The sequence below is a fragment of the Onychomys torridus genome, chromosome 5, assembly GCF_903995425.1.
Source record: "Onychomys torridus chromosome 5, mOncTor1.1, whole genome shotgun sequence".
Taxonomy (NCBI): domain Eukaryota; kingdom Metazoa; phylum Chordata; class Mammalia; order Rodentia; family Cricetidae; genus Onychomys; species Onychomys torridus.
In genome coordinates this window covers 38,888,468-38,909,881 of record NC_050447.1, presented here as the reverse complement: position 1 = coordinate 38,909,881, position 21,414 = coordinate 38,888,468, and the positions used below count along the sequence as shown (strand labels likewise).

Below are 21,414 nucleotides of genomic sequence, written 5' to 3'. Positions count from 1 at the left end.
TGTGCTGCAGTGAATGATTTCCCCCGGGGCGGAGCTCGACCCACCTGAGCCGGCAGTCAAGCCGCCCAAGTGGGCGAGCCTGCCAGCACTGCCCCGCCACCAGGGACCATGGCCACGGATTCCTGGGCCCTAGCGGTGGACGAGCAGGAAGCTGCGGCTGAGTCGGTGAGTTGTCACCAGCCACTGGATGACCGGGGGCAGTGCTGGTCAGGGTCTCGGTCTCTTGGAAGGACACTACTTAGGTTGCTCGGTGCAGGGCGGAGGGCCCTGGCGGGATGGAACTTTAATCAAAGCCGGCTTTGATTAATTACTCAGCCCCTCCCACGTTGTGTAAACTCAATTTGGGTGATCGATTCCCTTCAGTACCCAGCCCCCTGTCTGTCTTCTTGGAATCAAGGTTTATAATTGATTGCACTCACAACCTCGGGTGGTAATTTTTATATACCTTCAGATATGAGTTTCTTGGGTTCAGGGACCATATCTTACTCATATTTGTATGACTCCTCCCATTTGATTATTGGTGGTGGGTGATTGACTGTCCTATCTGTCAGTAAATTCTTGATTGACTCTCTTTTTCTGAGCCTGATACATTGTAACCAGATAGGAGTTAAATATTGCTATGTAGAATTAATTTCTAAACATTCTGAATTCTAGTAGAGATTTGAACATAACACACACACACACACACACACACACACACACACACACATATATGTCTGTGAATCTTCCAAGAATAAGGATTTGTCCACTTTAACTTTTTTTTAACTTGTAAAGAGTAAGGTTTTCACCCTGGCATGATGTGGCACCTCTTATCCTAGCTGTTGGAGGTGCAGGCAGGATTACCTTAAGTTCAAGGCCACCCTTAAAGAAAAAAAAGATTCATTTTAGCTCAAAACTTATATATATATATATCCACATAGTTTAAAAAGAAATACTGTTTGGGCTTTGTGCATTGAGTATTTTTCTTTTCTTTTTTTCTTTTTTGAGACAGACCCTTGATATATATATGACTGGAACACCTGATCCTTTGCCTCTTATCTCCTGAGTGCTAGGATTACAGGCCTGCACCACTATGCCCTGTTTGAGATTTTTTTTTTTCATTTTCTTTTTTTGTGACAGGGTTTCTCTCTAGTTTTTGGCTGTCCTGAGAACTTGCTTTGTAGATCATGCAGGCCTGGAATTCACAGAGATCCACTTGCCTCTGCCTCTGAGTGCTGGGATTAAAGGTGTGCGCAAGAAATATTTTTTGATTAATTTTTTTAGGTTAATATACAAAGTTCCGGGTTTCACCGTGACATCTTCGTACATCCGTGCCGTGATACTTTCTTGTTCTCGTCCATCACTACTCTCCCTCAGGCCACTTCCCTCCAGCTGGTTCTGTCTTCACCCAGGGAGCTCCCCTTCTGCTTCCCTTTATGCCTTATTTCCCACCTCCCATATACCTTTCCTCCTCTCTCATGATCTCCTTTCTAGTTTTGTGACCTATAAACACTCATATAAATAGGTGCACAAACTCCCACCTACATAATGTTGCGTTTAGGTTCTGCATATGAGAGAAAACTTATATTTGTTTTTGTTGGTCTGGCTTATTTTACTTAACATAGTCATTTCCAGTTGTACCCATTTTGTACAGATAACATAATTTCACTTTTCCCTATAGCTCTATAAAATTCCACTGTGTATACCACATTTACTTTATTTAGTCATCTATTAATGGACATTTAGGCTAATTCCATTTCCTGGCTATGTAACTATAAACACAGATGTATAAATATCTCTGGTATAAGTGGTATATTGACTTAGTCCTTCAAGAGTGGTAAGCTAGATCATGTGGGTCATGTTCTATTCAGGTTTTTGTTTTGTTTTTTTTAATGTTCGTACTGATTTATATACTGGCTGCATAAGCTGATCTTGTTAACATTTCCCAAGTGCTGGTATTATAGGAATTTATAGTAGTCATGCACAGTTCATGCAGTTCTTAGAATTGAACTCAGTTTCATGTCTGGTAGGCAAGTACTCTACCAGCTGAGCTACATTCCCAGTCATTTCTATTTCTTTCTTTTTTGGTGTGTGTGTGTGTCTATTTAGTTGATTAGCCCATTCATTGATTCAATGGTTTGGGGATTGGGGGTTTATTTTTGAAGTTCTTTTTAAAAATAAAAGCAAATTTTATTGATTGCATGTAATTTTAGGTATGTTAGCATTATAAATTTTAACTCACTATATAGCCCAAGATGGAATTTAATTTTTAACAATCCTGCCTCAGTTTTCCCCAGTTTGAGGATTACAGGTATGAGCCACCAGGCCAAGATCCCAGTTTTCATTATAATGTTATCTTTTAATTAAGTGGACATTCTGTATATTATTATTTCCTAAGTACTTTCTCCCCCCCACCACCCCCCTTTGGAGACTAGATCTCTCTACATAGCCCTGGCTATCCTGGGACTCACTATGTATACTAGACTGTCCTTGAACTCACGGAGATCCACTTGCCTCTGCCTTCCAAGTACTGGGACTAAAGGCATATGCCACCATGACCAGCTCTTTAAATTTTAAAATTACATTTATCTGGCATGCGCGCGCGCCAGTGTGTGTGTGTGTGTGTGTGTGTGTGTGTGTGTGTTGCCATAGCACGACTGTGGGAGCCAGAAGACAACTGGGGGAGTTGCTTCTTTCCTTACACCATGTCAGTCCTGAGAATTGAACTCAGGTCTTCAGGTGTGGCGGCAGATGTCTGCCTACCAAGTCTTCTTGGCCATCCCCTTACTTACTCTATAAAACTTGCTTTTCTTGGAATTTTAAATTGCTTTGTGTGTTTTTTTTAATCAGTTCAATCCTTAGCTCTAGGCTGGTAGTCCATATATCAAGATGTCCAAGTACATCAAGCATTCTAATAACTCTTGTTTCTTTCATAACCTTTAGTCTGATTCAGACTGGACCGGCCACTCCTGTTTTTAGAGTACAGCTCATTGTGGGAGGGGAAGGGGAAACTTCAGATTTGCTTTCAATCTCATTCAGAGGGATTCCTTCTTCCTTTCCCTTTTGTTGAATATACTCTCTTCTTTCTCCTTTCCTTTCCTCCTCCTCCTCCTCTTAGACACAGGGTCTCATGTAGCCCAGGCTGGCCTCCAACCCACTGTGTAGCCCAGGATGATCTTGAACTCCTGATCCTCCTGCTTTCACTTGTTGAGTTCTGAGATCACAGATAGGGGCAACATGCCCAGTACCGAACCCTCTCCACCACCTTGCTTTTTGAGACAGGGTTTCTCTATGTAGCTTTAGCTATCCTGGAATTCACAGAGATTTGACTGCCTCTGCTTCCTAGCACTGGGATTGAAGGTGTACCTGGCTTAGTAGCTCTCTTTTTAAAAGTCCTTGAATACTAGAATTAGACCATGTTCCTGGCAGGGTACTGGGGAGTACTTTAGCAATGGCTTCAATATATGGAGTACAATCTGTGTACCAAGCAGTGTACTAGTGCCTTCGTACTTAATGTCTGTTAATATGTTCTTGATCCTTCAGAATGAATGAAGGATTTGTGTGTTTTTATGATTTCCTTTTTTCCCTCTGCTAATCTCCTTTGTCTGCTCTCCCATATGTTCCTCCCTGCTATTCTGTAACACTACAGGTTCTGTAAGTGTTAGTTTCCATGAAGACAATGGGGTCCTCCATCTGCAGCTAACCACCCATTCTAACAACTTTTTTCTTTCCTGCCTTCCTAACCTCCTTTCTCTTTTCCTTCTTTTTGGAATTAGAGAAAAGACAGAGAACCTGGCACTGATTTTATAAATAACCATTTCTTTGTAATGATTTTTCATTCTTTTTACCCTTTACTAGATGAAAGCTGAGTCTCTACTTAATATTTCATGATTAGTGCAACTGCTTTGTGTTAGATGTAAATAAAAATATTCCCTGTCATTAAGGTATTTATTTTGTGTATATGAGTGTTCTGTCTACATGAACTCACTCCTGCATGCTAGAAGGAGGAATTGGATCTCATTACAGATGGTTATGAACCACCATGTAGTTGCTAGGAACTGAACTCAGGACCTCTGGAAGAGCAGCCAGTGCTCCTAACTGCTGAGCCATCTCTCCAGCCCCCGCATGAAGATATTTACATTCTCATGGGCAGACAATCCATAACAGGATATTTCTAAATTTATACTGTTTGACAGTCTTGATGATTGTTGCCTTGGCACGTTTCTCTGATCTCTTTCTTCTTTTCCAGTTCCACCTGAACCTGTTTTGGGTAATTTTAGTTGTGCCTGGTGTCACAGTGCTCCAAGGTGTGCTAGTTAAAATGTCACCTTGAATGTGAGGCTGAATGTTAGCTGTCGTGGTCTTGCTCGGACCCACCAGCTGCATAGCTAAGTCCTATCACTGCTGTTTTGCCTTGTAATCTTTTCTGCCTGGTGGTGGCTGTCTAAAGTGAAGCTGCATTTTTTGTTGCATTTCTTTTCTTTCAGGACATGAGAAAATGACAGCTCTGATGAAAGAAAGAAAGTCTTTGTAAACAAAGCATTAAGCAAACTTACAAATTGTAATTCTGCCTAGAATTGTAATTAGAAAGTGTGAGTCTGTACAATCTTTTTTATTCTTTCCTACTCCTGTATTTATGGGAAATTTTGTTATTCTCTTTCAACCATTTGGAAATAAAAGGAACCCAGCAGCACAACCTAATGAATCACTCTTACTGAATATATCCAGTGAGTAGGTCTTGAGACTAGTTCTTCCACTTTTGTTAGGGAGGCTCTGTTGACTCTTTTGAGTGATTTTCCTGACACTTTCCCTTCCCCCCACATTCTCCATTTAGTTGAGCAACTTGCATCTTAAGGAAGAGAAAATCAAACCAGATGCCAATGGTGAGTAACTAAAGCTAGTTTGAAAGCAAATGTGATTTCTCTTTGGTATTTCTATTTTGATACAGCAACTACCTGGAAAATTACTAGACAGAGCACTAGTGGATACTGATGTTTGTTTGACTTGGGTATCAATAAACTGGGCTGTATGATTAAAGAATGTTTAATATAAGAATAAGAATACCTAGCTAGCATGTAAATTATTCAGTTTATTACTTACCATAGGACTATGTTGACAGAGATGATTTTTGTTTTGTTTTTGTTTTTTTGAGACAGGGTTTCTCTGTGTTGTTTTGCTGTCTGTCCTGGGTCTCACTCTGTAGACCAGGCTGGCCTTGAACTCACAGAGATCCGCCTGCTTCTGCCTCCTGAGTGCTGGGATTACAGATGTGTACTACCACCACCCAGCACAAGTTTTTTTAAAAAAATAGTACAAGGGAACCTGGAAATAATCATATATAAATGGTGTTTCTGAACTTTATTTATTCATTTATTTATCTTTATTTTATGTGCATTGGTGTTTCGCCATGGGTGTCAGGTCCCATGGAACTGGAATTATAGACAGCTGGGAGCTGCTATGTGGCTGCTGGGAATTGAACCCAGGTCGTCTGGAAGAGCAGTCAGTGCTTATAACCACTGAGCCATTTCTCCAGCCCCTCTAAACTTTATTTGAAGAGAATAAATTGGTTTTAGTAGTAGCTTGGTTTCCTTATTTGTTTTGTTGCAAAAATTTGATAATTTCTTCCCCTAGAATTAGAATTGTCTTGTTTGCTAGATAAGGGATAAGATTTTGAATAACATCTACTTTGTATCTGATTCAAGGTGCTGTTGTTAAAACCAATGCTAATGCAGAGAAAACAGATGAAGAAGAGAAAGGTAATATAGTCTTTTGTTTTGTTTTGTTTTGTTTTAGCTGAGGATCGAACCCAGGGCCTTGTGCTTGCTAGGCGAGCGCTCTACCACTGAGCTAAATCCCCAACCCGGTAATATAGTCTTTAAGCTATGTAAATGAGGTTCCATGTTCTAGAAAAAAGTTATGACAAGGCTTTATTTATTCGTTCATTTACCAAGGTGTTTTTCAGACAAGATCTTGCCATGTAGCACTTGGTGGCCAGGAACTCTATATAGTTGAATTAGCCCTGAACTTGTGGTAGTTTTTTTTCCAGTACCCACTGAGTGCTAAGATTACTGGCATGTGCCACCATACTCAGCTTGAGACTCTGTGTGTGTGTGTGTGTGTGTGTGTGTGTGTGTGTGTGTGTGTGAGAGAGAGAGAGAGAGAGAGAGACTTCATCAGGTATCTTCAGCCATTCTCCACCTCTTTTTGTTTTTGAGACAGTCTCACTATGTAGCCCTGTCTGTCTTGGGACTCACATGTGCATGGGACTCAGAGATCCGCCTACCTCTGCCTCTGTCCCCTTAGTGCTAGGATTAAAGGCCAATGCCACCATGCATGGTCTTTCCACCTTTATTTTTTGAGATGGTCTCTCATTGAACTTGGAGCTCGCTAATTCAGACAGACTGCAGGCTTGCAGATCCTAGGACCCTCTTATTTCCTTGCCAACATGAGGCTTCACTGTTAGACCAACTTGAATAGGCGTCCCAGTGCTAGGGTAAAGTTTAATGTAATCAGTATGTAAAATAATTGATGGTTTATATTTCAGAGAAAATTTTTCATTTTTAATTTTTTAATTTAATTTTATTTTTAATTTTTTTTTTTAGACAGGATTTCTCTGTGTAGTTTTGGAGCTCTATAGACCAGGCTGGCCTCGAACTCACAGAGATCCGCCTGGCTCTGCCTCCCAAGTGCTGGGATTAAAGGCATGCGCCACCACTGCCCAGGTTTTTATTATATTTTAAAATCAAAACTAATGTACTTGAATTAGGAAGCCCAGGTTATTACTTAAAATACCTATGACTGTTAAATCCATGGACTTTTTAAAACACGCTTGTACTCTTTCTTCCTGACAGAGGACAGAGCTGCTCAGTCTTTACTCAACAAGCTTATCCGAAGCAATCTTGTGGATAACACCAACCAAGTAGAAGTCCTGCAGAGGGACCCAACCTCCCCCCTCTACTCGGTGAAGTCTTTCGAAGAGCTTCGCCTGTGAGTAGTCATTGCGTAATTACTGCATTCAGATAGAGATCATGGCCTGGTTATCCATATTTTTCATACTGCATTATGTTTATCTACATGAGGCTAATAATAAGCATTAGCTCCTTTGGGCTGTTATATAAAATGTTTGGGGAATCTGGAAAAGCTTTAGCTGCATCCTCACTTTGTGTTCAGTGGTCCTTAGCTTGATACTGTATATGTGTTCCAGTGAAAAGCAGACAGAAATCTCCTACATATTTGGCTGTGTTCCTCAATCTAAGTGACTTTCATCTTTAATTATTATTTTTTTTTTTTAGGAAACCACAGCTTCTCCAGGGAGTCTATGCCATGGGTTTCAACCGCCCATCCAAAATACAAGAGAATGCATTGCCTCTGATGCTTGCTGAACCGTATGTAACTCGATATAACCACCTCATCTATCATTTGCTATTTGTAGAAAAACTTAAGCCTGTCGGCTCATGCCTAATAATCCTAGATGTTTAGGAAGCTGAGGCAGGAGAATGAAAAGTTGAAGGTCTGCTCAAGCTATAAAGTGAATTCTAGGCCAGCTTCAGCAATTAAAAAAACTGATGTATACCAGCTATTTGTCTGGCTTTTTTTGTTTGTTTTTCGAGAAAGGGTTTCTCTGTGTAGCTTTGTGCCTTTCCTGGAACTCACTCTGTATCCCAGGCTGACCTCTAACTCACAGAGATCCAACTGGTTCTGCCTCCCAAATGCTGGGATTAAAGGCATGTGCCACCCCCACCTAGCTCTTGTCTGGCTTTTAAAAAAAGGATTTTATTATATTGTGTATGTTGGTGCGTGTGTACACTGTGGTATGGATATAGAGATCAGAGGACAAATTGAGGGGTCAGTTCTCAACTTCCACCATGTGGTTTCCAGAAACTCAGACTCAGGTCAGCAGGATTGGCAGCAAGCGCTGTCACCTCCCCGGCCAGTTTGTTAGTCCCCAGTTGTTACTTTTACTCTGAACATACTGTTATGAAAAGCTGAAGACATTCAGTGAATTTGAAAGGATTTTATAGGGAAATGCCCATATACCTCCTACCTAAATCCTACCACTACCATTTGATGATTCTTTTCATGTATCTGTCTACTAGTAGATTTTTTTGGTGTTTTGTTTTGTTTTGTTTTGTTTTTTTTGTTTTTTTGCTTGCTTTTGGTGGGATGCGAGGTTGATTTTTGGCGACAGTGTTGTTTTGAGACACAATCTCAGTATAGCCCATGCTTGCTTCAAATGCTGAAGATGATTTTTTTTCTTTTTTAATACATCTGTCTGAGCGTATGCTACATGTGTGCAGGTACCTCAGAGGCCCGAAGAGGGAGTTAGCTACAGCCCCTAGACTACTGACACGGTGCTGGGAGCCAAATTGACATTTTCTGGAAAAGGAGCTGGCACTTTTGAGCCTTCTCTCCAGACCTGATGATTTTGAATTTCTGATCCTCCTGCCTTCCCCTCCCAAGTGCCAGGACTACAGGCATGCACCACCATGCCAAATTTATGCACAATGATAGGGGATCAAAATGTGGCTTGCTTCATGCTAGAGGAACAGTCTATCAACTGAGACACATCCCCAGCTCCCTAAATTTATTTCTTCTTGTAATGAGAAGAACTTCCCTCGTCTTGACTTTTTTTTTTTTTTTTTTTTGAGACAGGGTTTCTCTGTGTAGTTTTGGTGCCTGTCCTGGATCTCGCTCTATGGACCAATCTGGCCTCGAACTCACAAAAATCTGCCTAGCTCTGCCTCCTGAGTGCTGGGATTAAAGGTGTGTGCCACCACCACCTGGCCCTGGTCTTGACTTTTATTTTCTCAGATTTTGTCTACTTCTTTTCTTAAATTTGTATTTTTGCTAGCTTATATTAATTGACAAATAATGGGTTTTGTTATGATATTTTCTTTCTTTTTTTGGGGGGGGGGTGTTTCAAGATAGGATTTCTGTGTGTAACAGCCCTGGCTGTCCTGGAACTCGTTTTGTACACCAGGCTGGCCTCAAATTCACAGAGACCCACCTGCTTCTGCTTCCTAAGTGCTGGGATCAAAGGCAAGCACCATTACCACCTGGCTAAAAACTCAGTTTTAAGCTTCATTGACTTCTATTTTTGAAAGACTTAAAACAAACAAACAAACAAACAAAACCCCAACTTCTCTTTTATGTATGTTTTGCCTGCATGAATGTATGTGTACCACTTATTTACCTGGTGCCAGACGATGTCAGAAAACAGATACCCTGTAAGTGGAACAGTTGTGAACCACCATGTTTGTGTTGGGAATTTAATCCGGGTCCTTGGCAAGAGCAACAAGTGTTTTTAACCACTAAGCTAACCCTCTAGGCATTTGAAAACTTATCTGTTGGTGGAGCTCCTAACCTTTTTTTATCTTGTGCAGCCCACAGAACTTAATTGCCCAATCTCAGTCTGGTACTGGTAAAACCGCTGCCTTTGTGTTGGCCATGCTCAGCCAAGTAGAACCTACAGACAGCTATCCCCAGGTAAGGGCTCTGGGAATGGGTTTCCTTCAAGCATATAGCTAAAAGGGATAACAGTATTCCTGGACTAAAATCTAGGCTGTGGATTGTAGCCATTAGTTTCTCTGGTCCGAGGTCCTGTGTTTCTCTGGTTCCGCCCTGCCCTGCATTCCTGCAGCTGCTTATAAAATAATCACTCAGAGGCTTAATATTAATTGCAAATTATGTAGCCCATGGCTCAGGCTTCTTACTAGCTAGCACTTACAACTTAACTCAACCCATAACTATTAATCTATGTATAGTCATGTTCTGTGGCTTTCCCTGTGCCCCATTACATGTGGCTCCTTTGACAGAGGTTTGTTGTCTCCCCACACTCTGCTTTCTCCTCTCACTGTCTCTCTTGGATTTTCCCACCTGGCTCCATCCTGCCCTGCCATAGGCCAAGGTAGCTTTATTATTAGCCAATGGGAGTAACACATATTCACAGCATACAGCGGGACATCCCACAGCACTTACCTTCCTTTTTGATTAGACAGAAAAGGGGAAGTGCTGTGGGATGTCTTTCTGTATGTTGTGAATATGTGTTGCTCTGATTGGTTCATAAAGTTGTTTGGCAAATGGTGAGGCAGAATAAAGTGAGGAGGAGGTACACTGGAACTGGAGAAAGAGGAGAAGAAAAGGAGAATGTGGCAGATGCTGTGAGCCACCACCAGGAGAAATAAGATGTGAAAGTACTGGTAAGCCACAAAGCCACGTGGTAATGCATAGATAAATAGAAATGGGTTAAGTTAAGATGTAAGAGCTAGCTAGCGAGAAGCCTGAGTCATTAGGCCATGTAGTTTGTAAATAATATAAGCCTCTGTGTGTTTACTTGTTACCAAGCAGCTGAGGGACCTGGGAGAGATTTCTCCCAACTGTGGGGTCAGGCACAACCAGAGAAACTTCCTGCTACATTTGGCGCCCATCATGGATAGTCAGGGTTATCTACATTTGTGACCTCAGTCCATGGCAGGCAGAGACAGGAGTTTGAGTTTGAGGGTGGCATGTGCTATGTCGCAAGTTCCAGGCTGGCTTGGGCCACAGAGTAAAACCCTGTCTTTTTTCTTCTCTTTCTAAATGGTCAGCTCTGAAACATACACATAAAAGTAACTGGACTGAGCAGGTTGTATTTATATATTTAGGAACACACACACACACAAACAACAGTTAAAGAAAAAAGAGCCAATGAATTCAAAAGAAAGCAAGGTGGGGTACAAGGGAAAGTTTGGAGGGAGGAAACTGAAGAAGGGAAATGATGTGATTATAATCTAAAAAAAATAAAAAATATATATATAATTAAAAAAAAAAACCTTTATTGAAAGAACTTTCTGATAAAAATCATTATGCAGTGAAATTACCCAAACCCAAATTCTACTTTTCAATGGATTTCTATATAGTTAGAAAAATCATTCTGTGGGTGGTGGTGGTGGTGGTAGCAGCGGCAGCTCATAACTATTTGGACTCCAGCCCCAGGGGACGTGACACCCTCTTCTGGCTTCTTGGGGCACTGTACACACTTGGTTCAGACTTACATGAAGGCAAAATACCCATATAAATACAAATTAAAATTTTTTTATGGCCAGGCGGTGGTGGTACATACATTTAATCCCAGCACTTGGGAGGCAGAGGCAGTGGATCACTGTGAGTTCGAGGTCAGCCTGGTTTACAAAGCAAGTTTTAGGACAGCTAGGGCTACACAGATAAACCTTGTCTCAAAAAAAAAAAAAAAAATTGTTTGGTTTTTTTTTTTTTTTTTTATAAATACCAATACTGTATGCTGTGGCCCCGATGGAAGGGTGGGTTCTAATGTGGAGTCCCTTGGTCAGACAGAGTTGTCACGAGTTCCCATGCTGTGCTCTTTTCTCCCCAGTGTCTCTGCCTCTCTCCAACCTATGAGCTTGCTCTTCAAACAGGAAAAGTGATTGAACAGATGGGCAGGTTTTACCCTGAACTGAAGCTAGCTTATGCTGTTCGAGGCAATAAATGTGAGTATGAGTATGTGGGCCTAGATAATAAATAAATCTAATAACTTCTTTTAATTTTGAGAAACTTCAAAACATACCCAGGAGTTAAAACAGTTAAATGAATACATGTATGCTTCCTTCCCAGATTCAGAAACTTAACAACATTTGCCCCATTTTCTTGTTTTTTTTTTTTGTTTGTTTTTTCCCTAAGTTTTCGAGACAGGGTTTCTCTGTGTAGCTTTAGAGCCTGTCCTGGAACTCACTCTAGAAGAGGCTGGCCTCAAACACTGGGATTAAAGGCATGCACCACCACTGCCAGCTTGCCACATTTTCTTTATTGATATGTTTGTACATTTTTGCAAAACACTTGAAAGTAAATTGTCTTGTTGTAACTGATTCTCCCTAAATCTTTTAGTATGCACCTCATACAAACATTATATAATCATAATGCCCTAGTTACAACCAAGCAATTTAACAGTTCCCTAAAAAACTTAACATCTGCTTTATTTTTGCCCATTTGTACTCAAAATTTTCTTAATCCCACCACTCGGGGAGGCAGATTCAGGCGGATCTCTGTGTTTGAGACCAGCCTGGTCTACAGAGCAAGATCTAGGACAGGCAACCAAAACTACACGAGAAACCCTGTCTGGAAAACCACCCCCAAAAAAATTCTTTAGTTGCTGAAATCTAGTTTGGTCTTGCCCTACAATCCTATTTTAGCCTCCTGTGTACTGGGATTATAGATATCCACTACCATACCTGGATCCTTTTTTACTTTATCATTTTTATCATGTTTTTATATATCCTTAACATTTAATTTTTATTAATTTTAAATTTGATTAACTATGTGCTCATTAGATACTATAGTGACTTCTAAACTTTCCTTAAAATATTAACAGAAAATCATTAGTACTAAATACAAAATAGCTACAAAATATCTCAGAATAGAGAGCTGCCTTTCCTTTGGAATATCTGAAGAAAACATGTTTTTTTCACAGTGGACAGAGGTCAGAATGTTATTGTACATGCATTAGTAACTTTATAAACAGTTATATCAGTTTCAACTTGAACCACCTGAAGTTTCAGAGGTGTGTGTGTGTGTGTGTTTTAAGCTAGAGGTTTGTCTTGAAGAGAACTTGCTATACAAGTAGAATGTCTGTAGTCCAGAAAGCAGAACAAAGTCTGTCCCAGGATCCTCGACTCAGAGCTACCAGTTTAGGAGGAAAGAAGTGAACTGCTTGGGAAAGTGGATAATAAATCGTGTTAAAGAAGAGCTTATGATATTATATTTAGGAGAGGGGTGGAGAGATGGCTCAGAGATGTTCTTTTTTTTTTTTTTTTTTTTAAGATTTATTTATTATGTATACAGTGTTCTGTCTGCATGTATCCCTGCATGCCAGAAGAGGGCACCAGATTTCATTACGGATGGTTGTGAGCCACCATGTGGGTGCTGGGAATTGGATTCATGACCTCTGGAAGAGCAGCTAGAGCTCTTAACCGCTGAGCCATCTCTCCAGCCCTCAGAGATGTTCTTTCTGAGGACCTAAGTTCAATTCCTAGGACCCACATGGGGCAGCTAACAACTGTCTGTAACTCCAGATCCCCAGGAACTGGAGCCCCTCCTGGCCTTTGAAGGCACCAGGCATGCAAAACACTACACCCCTCCCAAACTGCTAAAAAATGTTTTCACCCTAAATCCCAGCACTAGGGAGGCAAAGCCAGGCAGATCTCTGTGAGTATACAGAGCAAGATCCAGGACAGGCACCAAAACTGCACAGAGAAACCCTGTCTCAGGGGGAAAACAAAAAACCCCACAAAACTGTTTTCAACGTTTTTAGGTGAAAGTAGAAAGAAACTTGCACATTTTGTATCCACAGTGCACTGTGCAGGTATTGTTCTGCTTCACAGTTGAAGAAAGCAAGGCTTACCCTCAGCTGTGTTTTATTTCTGTGGTGGGAGTACGGTAGGCACTTGTGTGTTTAGGTCAGAGGATAACTTGTGTGAGTCAGCTCTTCCCTTCCACCATGTGGTTCCCAGGATTGAACTTAGTTCTTCAGGCCCGACGGGGGGCTTCACACCCTGAGCCATCTTACCGGCCTCCACATGTGTTTTGAAATCTGGAGTTGATATGTTCTAACAGTTCTGAGAGGATGTATAAGGCTTTTATTTCCAGGGCTGGCTTTCCTTTGGAATACCTGAAGAAAACATGTCTTTTCCACAGTGGACAGAGGTCAGAAGGTCAGTGAGCAGATTGTCATTGGCACCCCCGGGACCGTCCTGGACTGGTGCTCCAAGCTGAAGTTCATTGACCCCAAGAAGATCAAGGTGTTTGTTCTGGACGAGGCTGACGTAATGATAGCAACTCAGGGCCACCAAGACCAGAGCATCCGCATCCAGAGGTAGGAACTGGAGGCAGGAGGAACTCCAAAGTCTCCTCTTGCATCTTTGGGTTCTTTGCTCTGCTCTGTGCAGCAGTATCTGTGTGATGGGCCATTTCCACAGCAGCTCTCCCCATGCTCCCAGCCTGGAGCACGGGCAGAAGGGAGACCCAGGACCCTCACTCGGCCAGTGCCACTCTTGTCTGCTCCTCCCTCCCCAGGATGCTCTGTACCCCACTCAGCCTGCTGGGCTGCAGCCCATGCAGGCTGCAGAGGCTGGGCTTGTGTGCCTTCTGGCAAAAACCTTGGGGTTGTGCAGAGTGCCCGGGTCTCCACCTGCAGGATGCTGCCCAGGAACTGCCAGATGCTACTCTTCTCTGCCACCTTTGAAGACTCAGTGTGGAAGTTTGCCCAGAAGGTGGTCCCAGACCCCAACATCATCAAACTGAAGCGTGAAGAGGAGACTTTGGACACCATCAAACAGTATTATGTCGTTTGCAATAACAGAGAGGAGAAGTTCCAGGCCCTGTGCAACCTGTATGGGGCCATCACCATCGCCCAAGCCATGATCTTCTGCCATGTGAGTAGCTGCTGCAGCCCTGCAGGGATGCACTGCCCCTCCCTGCTGTTTGTAGGTCAATGTATGTCTGTCAAGGCACCTGGGGAGGCAGTGATCTCCAATGCTCAGCTGAGGAGGACTCCTGCAATGAAGGGAAGTGACAGTCCACATCCACCTGCCTAGGCAATAGTCTCCTTGGATTTTAAGTTTATAGTTGATTTGGTTGATCATACTTAGAGATTCCTTTAAAAAGAAATCTTCCAAATCCCAAATAATGAGCTAGCAGTGTAGCCTAGTTGTAGCATATTTGACTAGCATTCATACTTAAAGATTTGATAATCAGCAAGAAAATCCATTGAGATATATATATATATATATATTTTTTAATTTTTTATCTTATTTTTTTGTGGCAGAGTCTCACTATGTTTGCTCTAGCTGGACTTGAACTCACAGAGATCCCTCTGCCCTCCTACCCCCTTGCCTGTCCACCCCTCCACCTCCTCTGCCTCTTGCTGGGATGAAAAGCATGCACCACCATGCCTAGTTTATACTTTTTTTTTTTTTTTTTTTGCCAGAGCTGAGGATTGAACCCAGGGCTTGCGCTTGCTAGGCAAGCGTTCTACCACTGAGCTAAATCCCCAACCCCATTTATACAATTTTTAAAAATGTATCTTATTTTTATTTATGTTTCTGTGTATGCATGTATGTGGGTGGGTATCTGTGGAAAGCAAGAGAGACATTATATCCCCCTGGAGCTGGAGTTAGAGGCAGTTGTGAGGCACCAGACATAGGTGCTGGGAACTGAACCCAGGTCCTCTGCAAGAGCAGCAAGTGCTCTCAACCACTGAGCCACCTCTCCAGCCCTATAGTTCAGTGGATTAAGTGCATGACTGATGACCCCAGCTTAATTCCCAGAACCTACATGTTCCCTGTGTGCACCATGGCATGAACATGTGTACACACATACACACATAGTAAATAAATATAATAAAATTAAAAATAAGTAAACTGTTCACCTAGGCTGCCAAGATAACAGCAATGGGTAATGATGCTTGCTGCCAGGCATCACTTCCTGAAATTGTCTCCCAGGATCTGTCTGGTAGGAAGTGAGAACTGAATACTGAATGTTATCATTTGACCTCCTTGTGCTCAGTAGTGTGTTCATGTTCCACCTCCACCCTTCTAATCAAACACTACATAAATTATTTTAAAAAATCAAAAGTATGGCCAGTCATCTTTAATCCAAGCAGGAGGCAGAGGTAGGCAGATGTCTCTGAGTTCAAGGTCAGCATTGTCTACATAGTGAACTCCAGGCTAGCTATGGATACACAGTGAGACCTTGTCTAATGAATGAATGAATGAATGAATAAAATGTGTTGTGCATTCGTGTGAACGGCACTGTGAGGTGATTAGAGAAGATCTTAAAGTATGGGTCTTCATCTTCTACCTTGTAACTGAGGCAGGGTCTCTCCTGTTGTTTGCCACTGCAGTCCATACTCCAAGTTCACTAGCCTGTAAGTGTGTCCTTTTACATGGGCTAGGATGTGAGGTCAAGTTGTCAGAATTGTACTAAGATTCCCTTTTATGTTCTGAGCCATTTACCAGACACGCTTGCACTTTTTTAAACATTAAGTGTATGGACTATTTAGAAATAGAGATAGTTGCTCTTTGTTTGTTTTTGAGACAGGGTTTCTCTGTGTAGCCCTGGCTGTCCTGGAATTCACTCTGTAGACCAAGCTGGCCTCAAACTTATGGAGATACACCTGCTTCTTCCTTCCAAGTGCTGGGATCAAAGGTGTATCACCACACCTAACTAGAGATAGTCTTACATGAAAAAGTAACAGCAGTTAAGTAGTTCTTCCATATGAATCATATGACCAAAATTCCATTTGAGAAAACATCTTAAAGCTGTTTTTTTTAGTATCTGGTGTCTGTTATCTTTTATGTGGTGTGTGTGGTATGTATATCTGCTAATGTGTGCAGGTGCCCTAAGGGCTGGAGGCATCAGATCCTTGGAGCTGCAGATATAGGTGTTTCTGAGCCATATGATGTGGGTGTTGGGAACTGTAACTCAGTTCTTCTGCAAGAGCATTATGTGTTCTTAACCATTGAAACATGTCTTCAGCCCTGGCATACATCTTTAAATGTTTTTATTTGTTTGAGAATTTCATACATGCATACAGTGTATTTTGATCATGTTCACATCCCACTACTCCCCTCCAACTCCTCCATACTCCCTACTCCAGCTCTCCCTGACAACTTCATGTCCTCCTTATTTCTTATTTCTTTTCTAACCCACCAAGTCCAGTCTGTGCTGTCTGTGTGCTCACAGGTGTCAGGCCATCCAGTGGAGTATGGTCAGCCTATAGGGATCACACCCTTAATGAAACACTGACCTTCCCTCTTCAGCAGCCATCAGTTATCAATAGTTCCTCAGCTAGGGATGATGGCTCATATATGCTTGCTAACATTCTGAACTGTTGACTGGCTTGATCTTGTTTAGATCTTGTTCAGGCATTTACAGCTGCTGTGCAGTGGTCCTGTCATGTCAAGGAGACTATTGTACTCCAGTTCTGCCCCCTCTCTTGGTCTTGCCATCTTTCCACCCCTCTGTGTGAGAAATTTGAAGCCTGGACAGCTCACGGAATTCATCAGAGCCTTCATTTATCATAATAGCAACAAACCACCTTTTTGTGGGTATCTTTGTTTCTGTTTTTGCTTTTGTTTTACAGGTCTCTTCATTAAAAACAATTCTTTTCACTCCAGACGCGCAAAACAGCTGGCTGGCTGGCAGCAGAGCTCTCCAAAGAGGGCCACCAGGTGGCTCTGCTGAGTGGAGAGATGATGGTGGAACAGAGGGCAGCTGTGATTGAGCGCTTCCGAGAAGGCAAAGAGAAGGTCCTGGTGACCACCAACGTGTGTGCCCGTGGTGAGCAGAGGCTGGCTGCCCCATTCACCAGGCGAGGGGTCCCAGGCCCTGTGAGCAAGAAAAGCGCTTGTATCTGTGGTCTCACGGAGGTGGGAGGGTTTAGGGACATTCCTTGGTAGGAGAGAATCAGTCTCTCCCTGGGAAGTAGGACCACCTGGGAGAAGCCAGCAGTCCTGCCTTGGTGGGAAGAAACTTGGGGTTCTAGATACTCCACTTCTGACTTCTGCCAGAGTTCTGTTCTTCTGCCTACAGTCCTGTAGATGTCCTCTTTAGTGCCCACACCCCAGTGTGACCTGCCCATGCCATGTCTCCAGTGGAGTAGTGGGTGTGTGTGGCTGACGGTGGCCCCCTTTGTCTCCTGCCTGCCTCCCTCCAACCCCTGTGTGCAGGTATTGATGTTGAACAAGTGTCTGTGGTCATCAATTTTGACCTTCCTGTGGACAAGGACGGGAACCCAGACAATGAGACCTACCTGCACCGCATCGGGCGCACGGGCCGCTTTGGCAAGAGGGGTCTGGCAGTGAACATGGTTGACAGCAAGCACAGCATGAACATCCTCAACAGAATCCAGGAGCATTTTAGTGAGTTGCTGAGTTGGCTGCGCCTGGGACCCTTTCAGAGGGGAGTGTGGGAGAGGGGAGGTTTCCCTTGTCCCTGAGGCGGGCTCTGTCCCTGCACTTGCTGTCTCCATGTGGATGTTGTCAGGGAGAGCTCCTGCACATTCAGGCTCAGGGACTGGAGTATCAGTGCCCTGGCACCAAGCTAGGAAAACCTGACAACTTCCCTGGGAAGTTGGGGTCAGTGCCCAGGACCCTGTTGCCAGCTGCTCAGGCTCAGGAAGCCTGCCCTGTGCCTAGAGGAAGCACACTGTCCCACAGCTGGGCGCCTGCCCTTCCCAGACTGCCATGCTGTTCTAGGTGACTTCTGTTACATTTCCACGGTGGTCCACGGTGCTCTTCCAACCTTTTTTCCTCAGACAAGAAGATAGAAAGATTGGACACAGATGATTTGGATGAGATCGAGAAAATAGCCAACTGAGAAAGAAGCCTCCCCTGCGACTGGCGCCGCCCTCAGCACTGTCCCTGCCTGGGAGCCTAGTGCTTTCATGGCATAGGCCTGGACAGGCACCTCAAAGACCAAGGCCTGAGTAGAGACTACCTACCTCATTCAGAATTACGTTTGGACTTGACAGAAATTTGTACAAATGATGGGGGATGGTAGAAAATTTGTTTACACAACTTTGGAAGATTAGGCATGAATACACAGAAATTTACCTTTTAGAAGTTCCGTCATTTTTTTTCTTTTTTTTTTTTGCCAATATTTCCCCATCATTACGCTAATCTAGATTATATGCCCAGTTTTCCTTATGACAAACCTTAGCTGTTCTTTGACTTAGAGTATGCAGGCCAGCCTTTTGGCAGTGACAGCACAGGAGAAAAGAGGGCACCCCAGGCAGAGTCCCCAAGTAGGATAGGGGTATAGGCCAGTTCCAGTGTCAGGAGGACAGCATGAGTTGGCCGGTGAGCTGCTGCTTAGCACTGGGTGTGCAATGGCTAAGCTGAGTTACCAGAGCCCTGCTAACTTATTCCAGGAAGAGATTTGCTATGCTGGACCAAAATGCCTTTGGGGCCTCTCTGTTCAGGTTTATGCCTCAGGAGCACGGCTTGTTCTTTTCAGGAGGTAGCAATCTGTGTGCAGTACAGATCTCATTACTAGTGAGTTCTTGGCTCATGCATCTGCAAGACCCATGGATAAGTCATCAGGGAGAATTAGTGGTCGCTCTAGTCTGCTGCAAAGCCTTTGTCATGTGCTCCTTGCACCACTGATTCTACATCTGTAGCATCCCCTTACCCCACTAGTGCCAGCCAAATAAAAGGGTACTTGAGATTCGGATACTCGGTGAGTACTATAGATCAAGTTTCTGATGGGCAGCCTCAATCTAAGCAGTTCCCAAAAGGTAGTTCTGTCAAAGCTAGGGAATGATTACAAGCATTGGGCATCTTGATTCTTAAGGGATTCTGATCATCTATGTTCACAGTGTCTCGAATGCATACAAAGGAGTGTGATGAGGGACAAGATGGACCACAGCCATTTATCTGTCCAAGACAAGAATAATCAATCATTTGCTCCTTTCTTACTTGGCACCTGTGAGTAGAGTAGTGAAAGCAAACAATAGAAATGGAGAATTCCTCACACTCGGCTAGGCCGTAGGTGCCCACAAAGCGACAGAAGAGAGTAAAGCAGACAGAAGCCATCCTCTTCAGTTGTGTGACTGGGATGTGGTGTGATTCCTCTTTCTAGGATTTTTTTTTTTTTCATGTACGTGTTGTGCTGGGACTCACATATGCTAGGTAAGCACTTTAAACAGAACTATCATTCCCAGCCATGGAAGAGGCTTTTTCTGTGTTCCTGGATCTTAAGGCCAGCTCCATCACCTGAAAAGGGGAGTGGTTTGCTTAATGTTACAGAGAGACCAACAGACTGCCAGGTCAGCCCCTTCCTCTTGATGGGCATTTGACTGAATAGAATTCTTTGTTTACTGCTGGCCAACTTTGATCTATTGTAGGAGTCTTAAAAGGAGAGAAGAAATTTTTTGTCCTCCCAAAATACTGTGAACCAAACCTGGAATAGCTAAAGCCAAGGATATAACTGAAGAAGTATGTAGATTCTTACTCAGTCTGAAAAGGAAGGTGGGACCTGGAATAGCTAAAGCCAAGGATATAACTGAAGAAGTATGTAGACTCTTACTCAGACTGAAGAGGAAGGTGGGGAAGGTGTACAGCAGACTCTTCAATGGCTTCTAGTCGAAGGGTAGCTCAACTGTTCTTAACCTAGTGTCTTGCACCTCTGAGAATTCACTGGCTGGGTTTCATGATGTCTGTGACTTATTATTTTGAATTTAAATAATTTCTTGGACACCTTTTAAAAAGGTAAGACCACAATTGTGGGTGACTCTGGAATGTCACTGTGGGCCATATTCCTTCACAGTCCACACTCATTCCTGCCACCACCTGTTCCCCAAGGCCAGCTTAGAGCTGTCAGGAGTCTCAGAATTACTGAGTTTGCTGAGCCTTTGGACAGGGATTCTTTTACTGATTTCAGTAAAGTTCTATTCTATGACATGATAAGCTGAACCCAGGAACAAAGAAACTCAGGGAAAGAAGAGAGAAGCTCAGGGAAGGAAATGTTCTTGTCTAATGGAAAGTTTTATGTTCATTATCCATAAACAATAGGTTTCCCTGGGTTTTTATTTTTTTGCTTCAAACTCAAGTTTCCTGAGTGCTAGAGTTACAGGTATATACATCATGTACCAGACTGGGATATTTTGTTCTGAGTATCATTTATTGGTTGTATACATAAGATCTAATCAATTGTTGAGACATAGTTTTTGGTTTTTATTTGTTTTTTGAGGCAGGGTTTTCCTATAGTGCTGGCTATCCTGGAACTCACTCTATAATAGACCAGGCTGGCTTTGAACTCAGCCTCTGCCTCCCATGTGCTGGGATTAAAGGTAAGAAATAGTCTTTTCTGATGTTAATTATGAAGTGTTCATATTACTAAGTCATTAATGATTTTAAGAAGGAAGTAGCATCTTGTGGTTGTTGGTATTAAGTGAAGTCACGTTATGCCTTAGGCTAATTATAGTTAGTCTTATTTCAATTAGTATTGTTCTAACATGAGTAACTGGGCAAACTCCATAGAGGCAGGATTCTGCTCACTTGCCAGAGGGGTACAAACACACACACACACTTCCTACCCCACTGCAGTAAAACAGGATTCAGGCTAGCTACTCAGAAAATGGTCACTGTCAGAAAATTCAGTCTGTAGATCCATCTTCCTAATCTTAGGAAAAGAAAAGATATAAATTGGGCAGTAGGGCTTAGAGACCAATAGTGATGGTCCACACCTGTCAGTCCCAGTTTTCAATCCTAGCTTTCCCTCAGTTGTAAGCTTTCAGGTCAAGAGGCCTTACTTGATTGATTAACAATATATGTTCGATTTATGCTTATTAAGACATGGGAGTATAACATTCGCACTTAAAGTTACAGAAACCATGCCTTGCCAGTCAGCCTGCATCCCAGCACACGTGTATATACTGGGATG

General features: G+C 42.8%; 1 protein-coding gene across 1 annotated transcript; it reads left to right on the top strand.

Annotated features, from left to right (window-relative positions):
- The first annotated feature begins 1 nt into the window (after nucleotide 1).
- On the top strand, nucleotides 2-20,740 carry LOC118584284 (ATP-dependent RNA helicase DDX19B). The gene is made up of 12 exons (XM_036188434.1): nucleotides 2-165; nucleotides 4,814-4,862; nucleotides 5,682-5,735; nucleotides 6,831-6,966; nucleotides 7,272-7,364; nucleotides 9,363-9,465; nucleotides 11,351-11,465; nucleotides 13,666-13,843; nucleotides 14,165-14,402; nucleotides 17,148-17,310; nucleotides 17,700-17,891; nucleotides 18,287-20,740. Exons 1-12 carry the CDS (start codon nucleotides 109-111, stop codon nucleotides 18,346-18,348), a joined length of 1,440 nt encoding a protein of 479 aa, XP_036044327.1. The 5' UTR covers nucleotides 2-108; the 3' UTR covers nucleotides 18,349-20,740.
- Nucleotides 20,741-21,414: the final 674 nt, after the last annotated feature.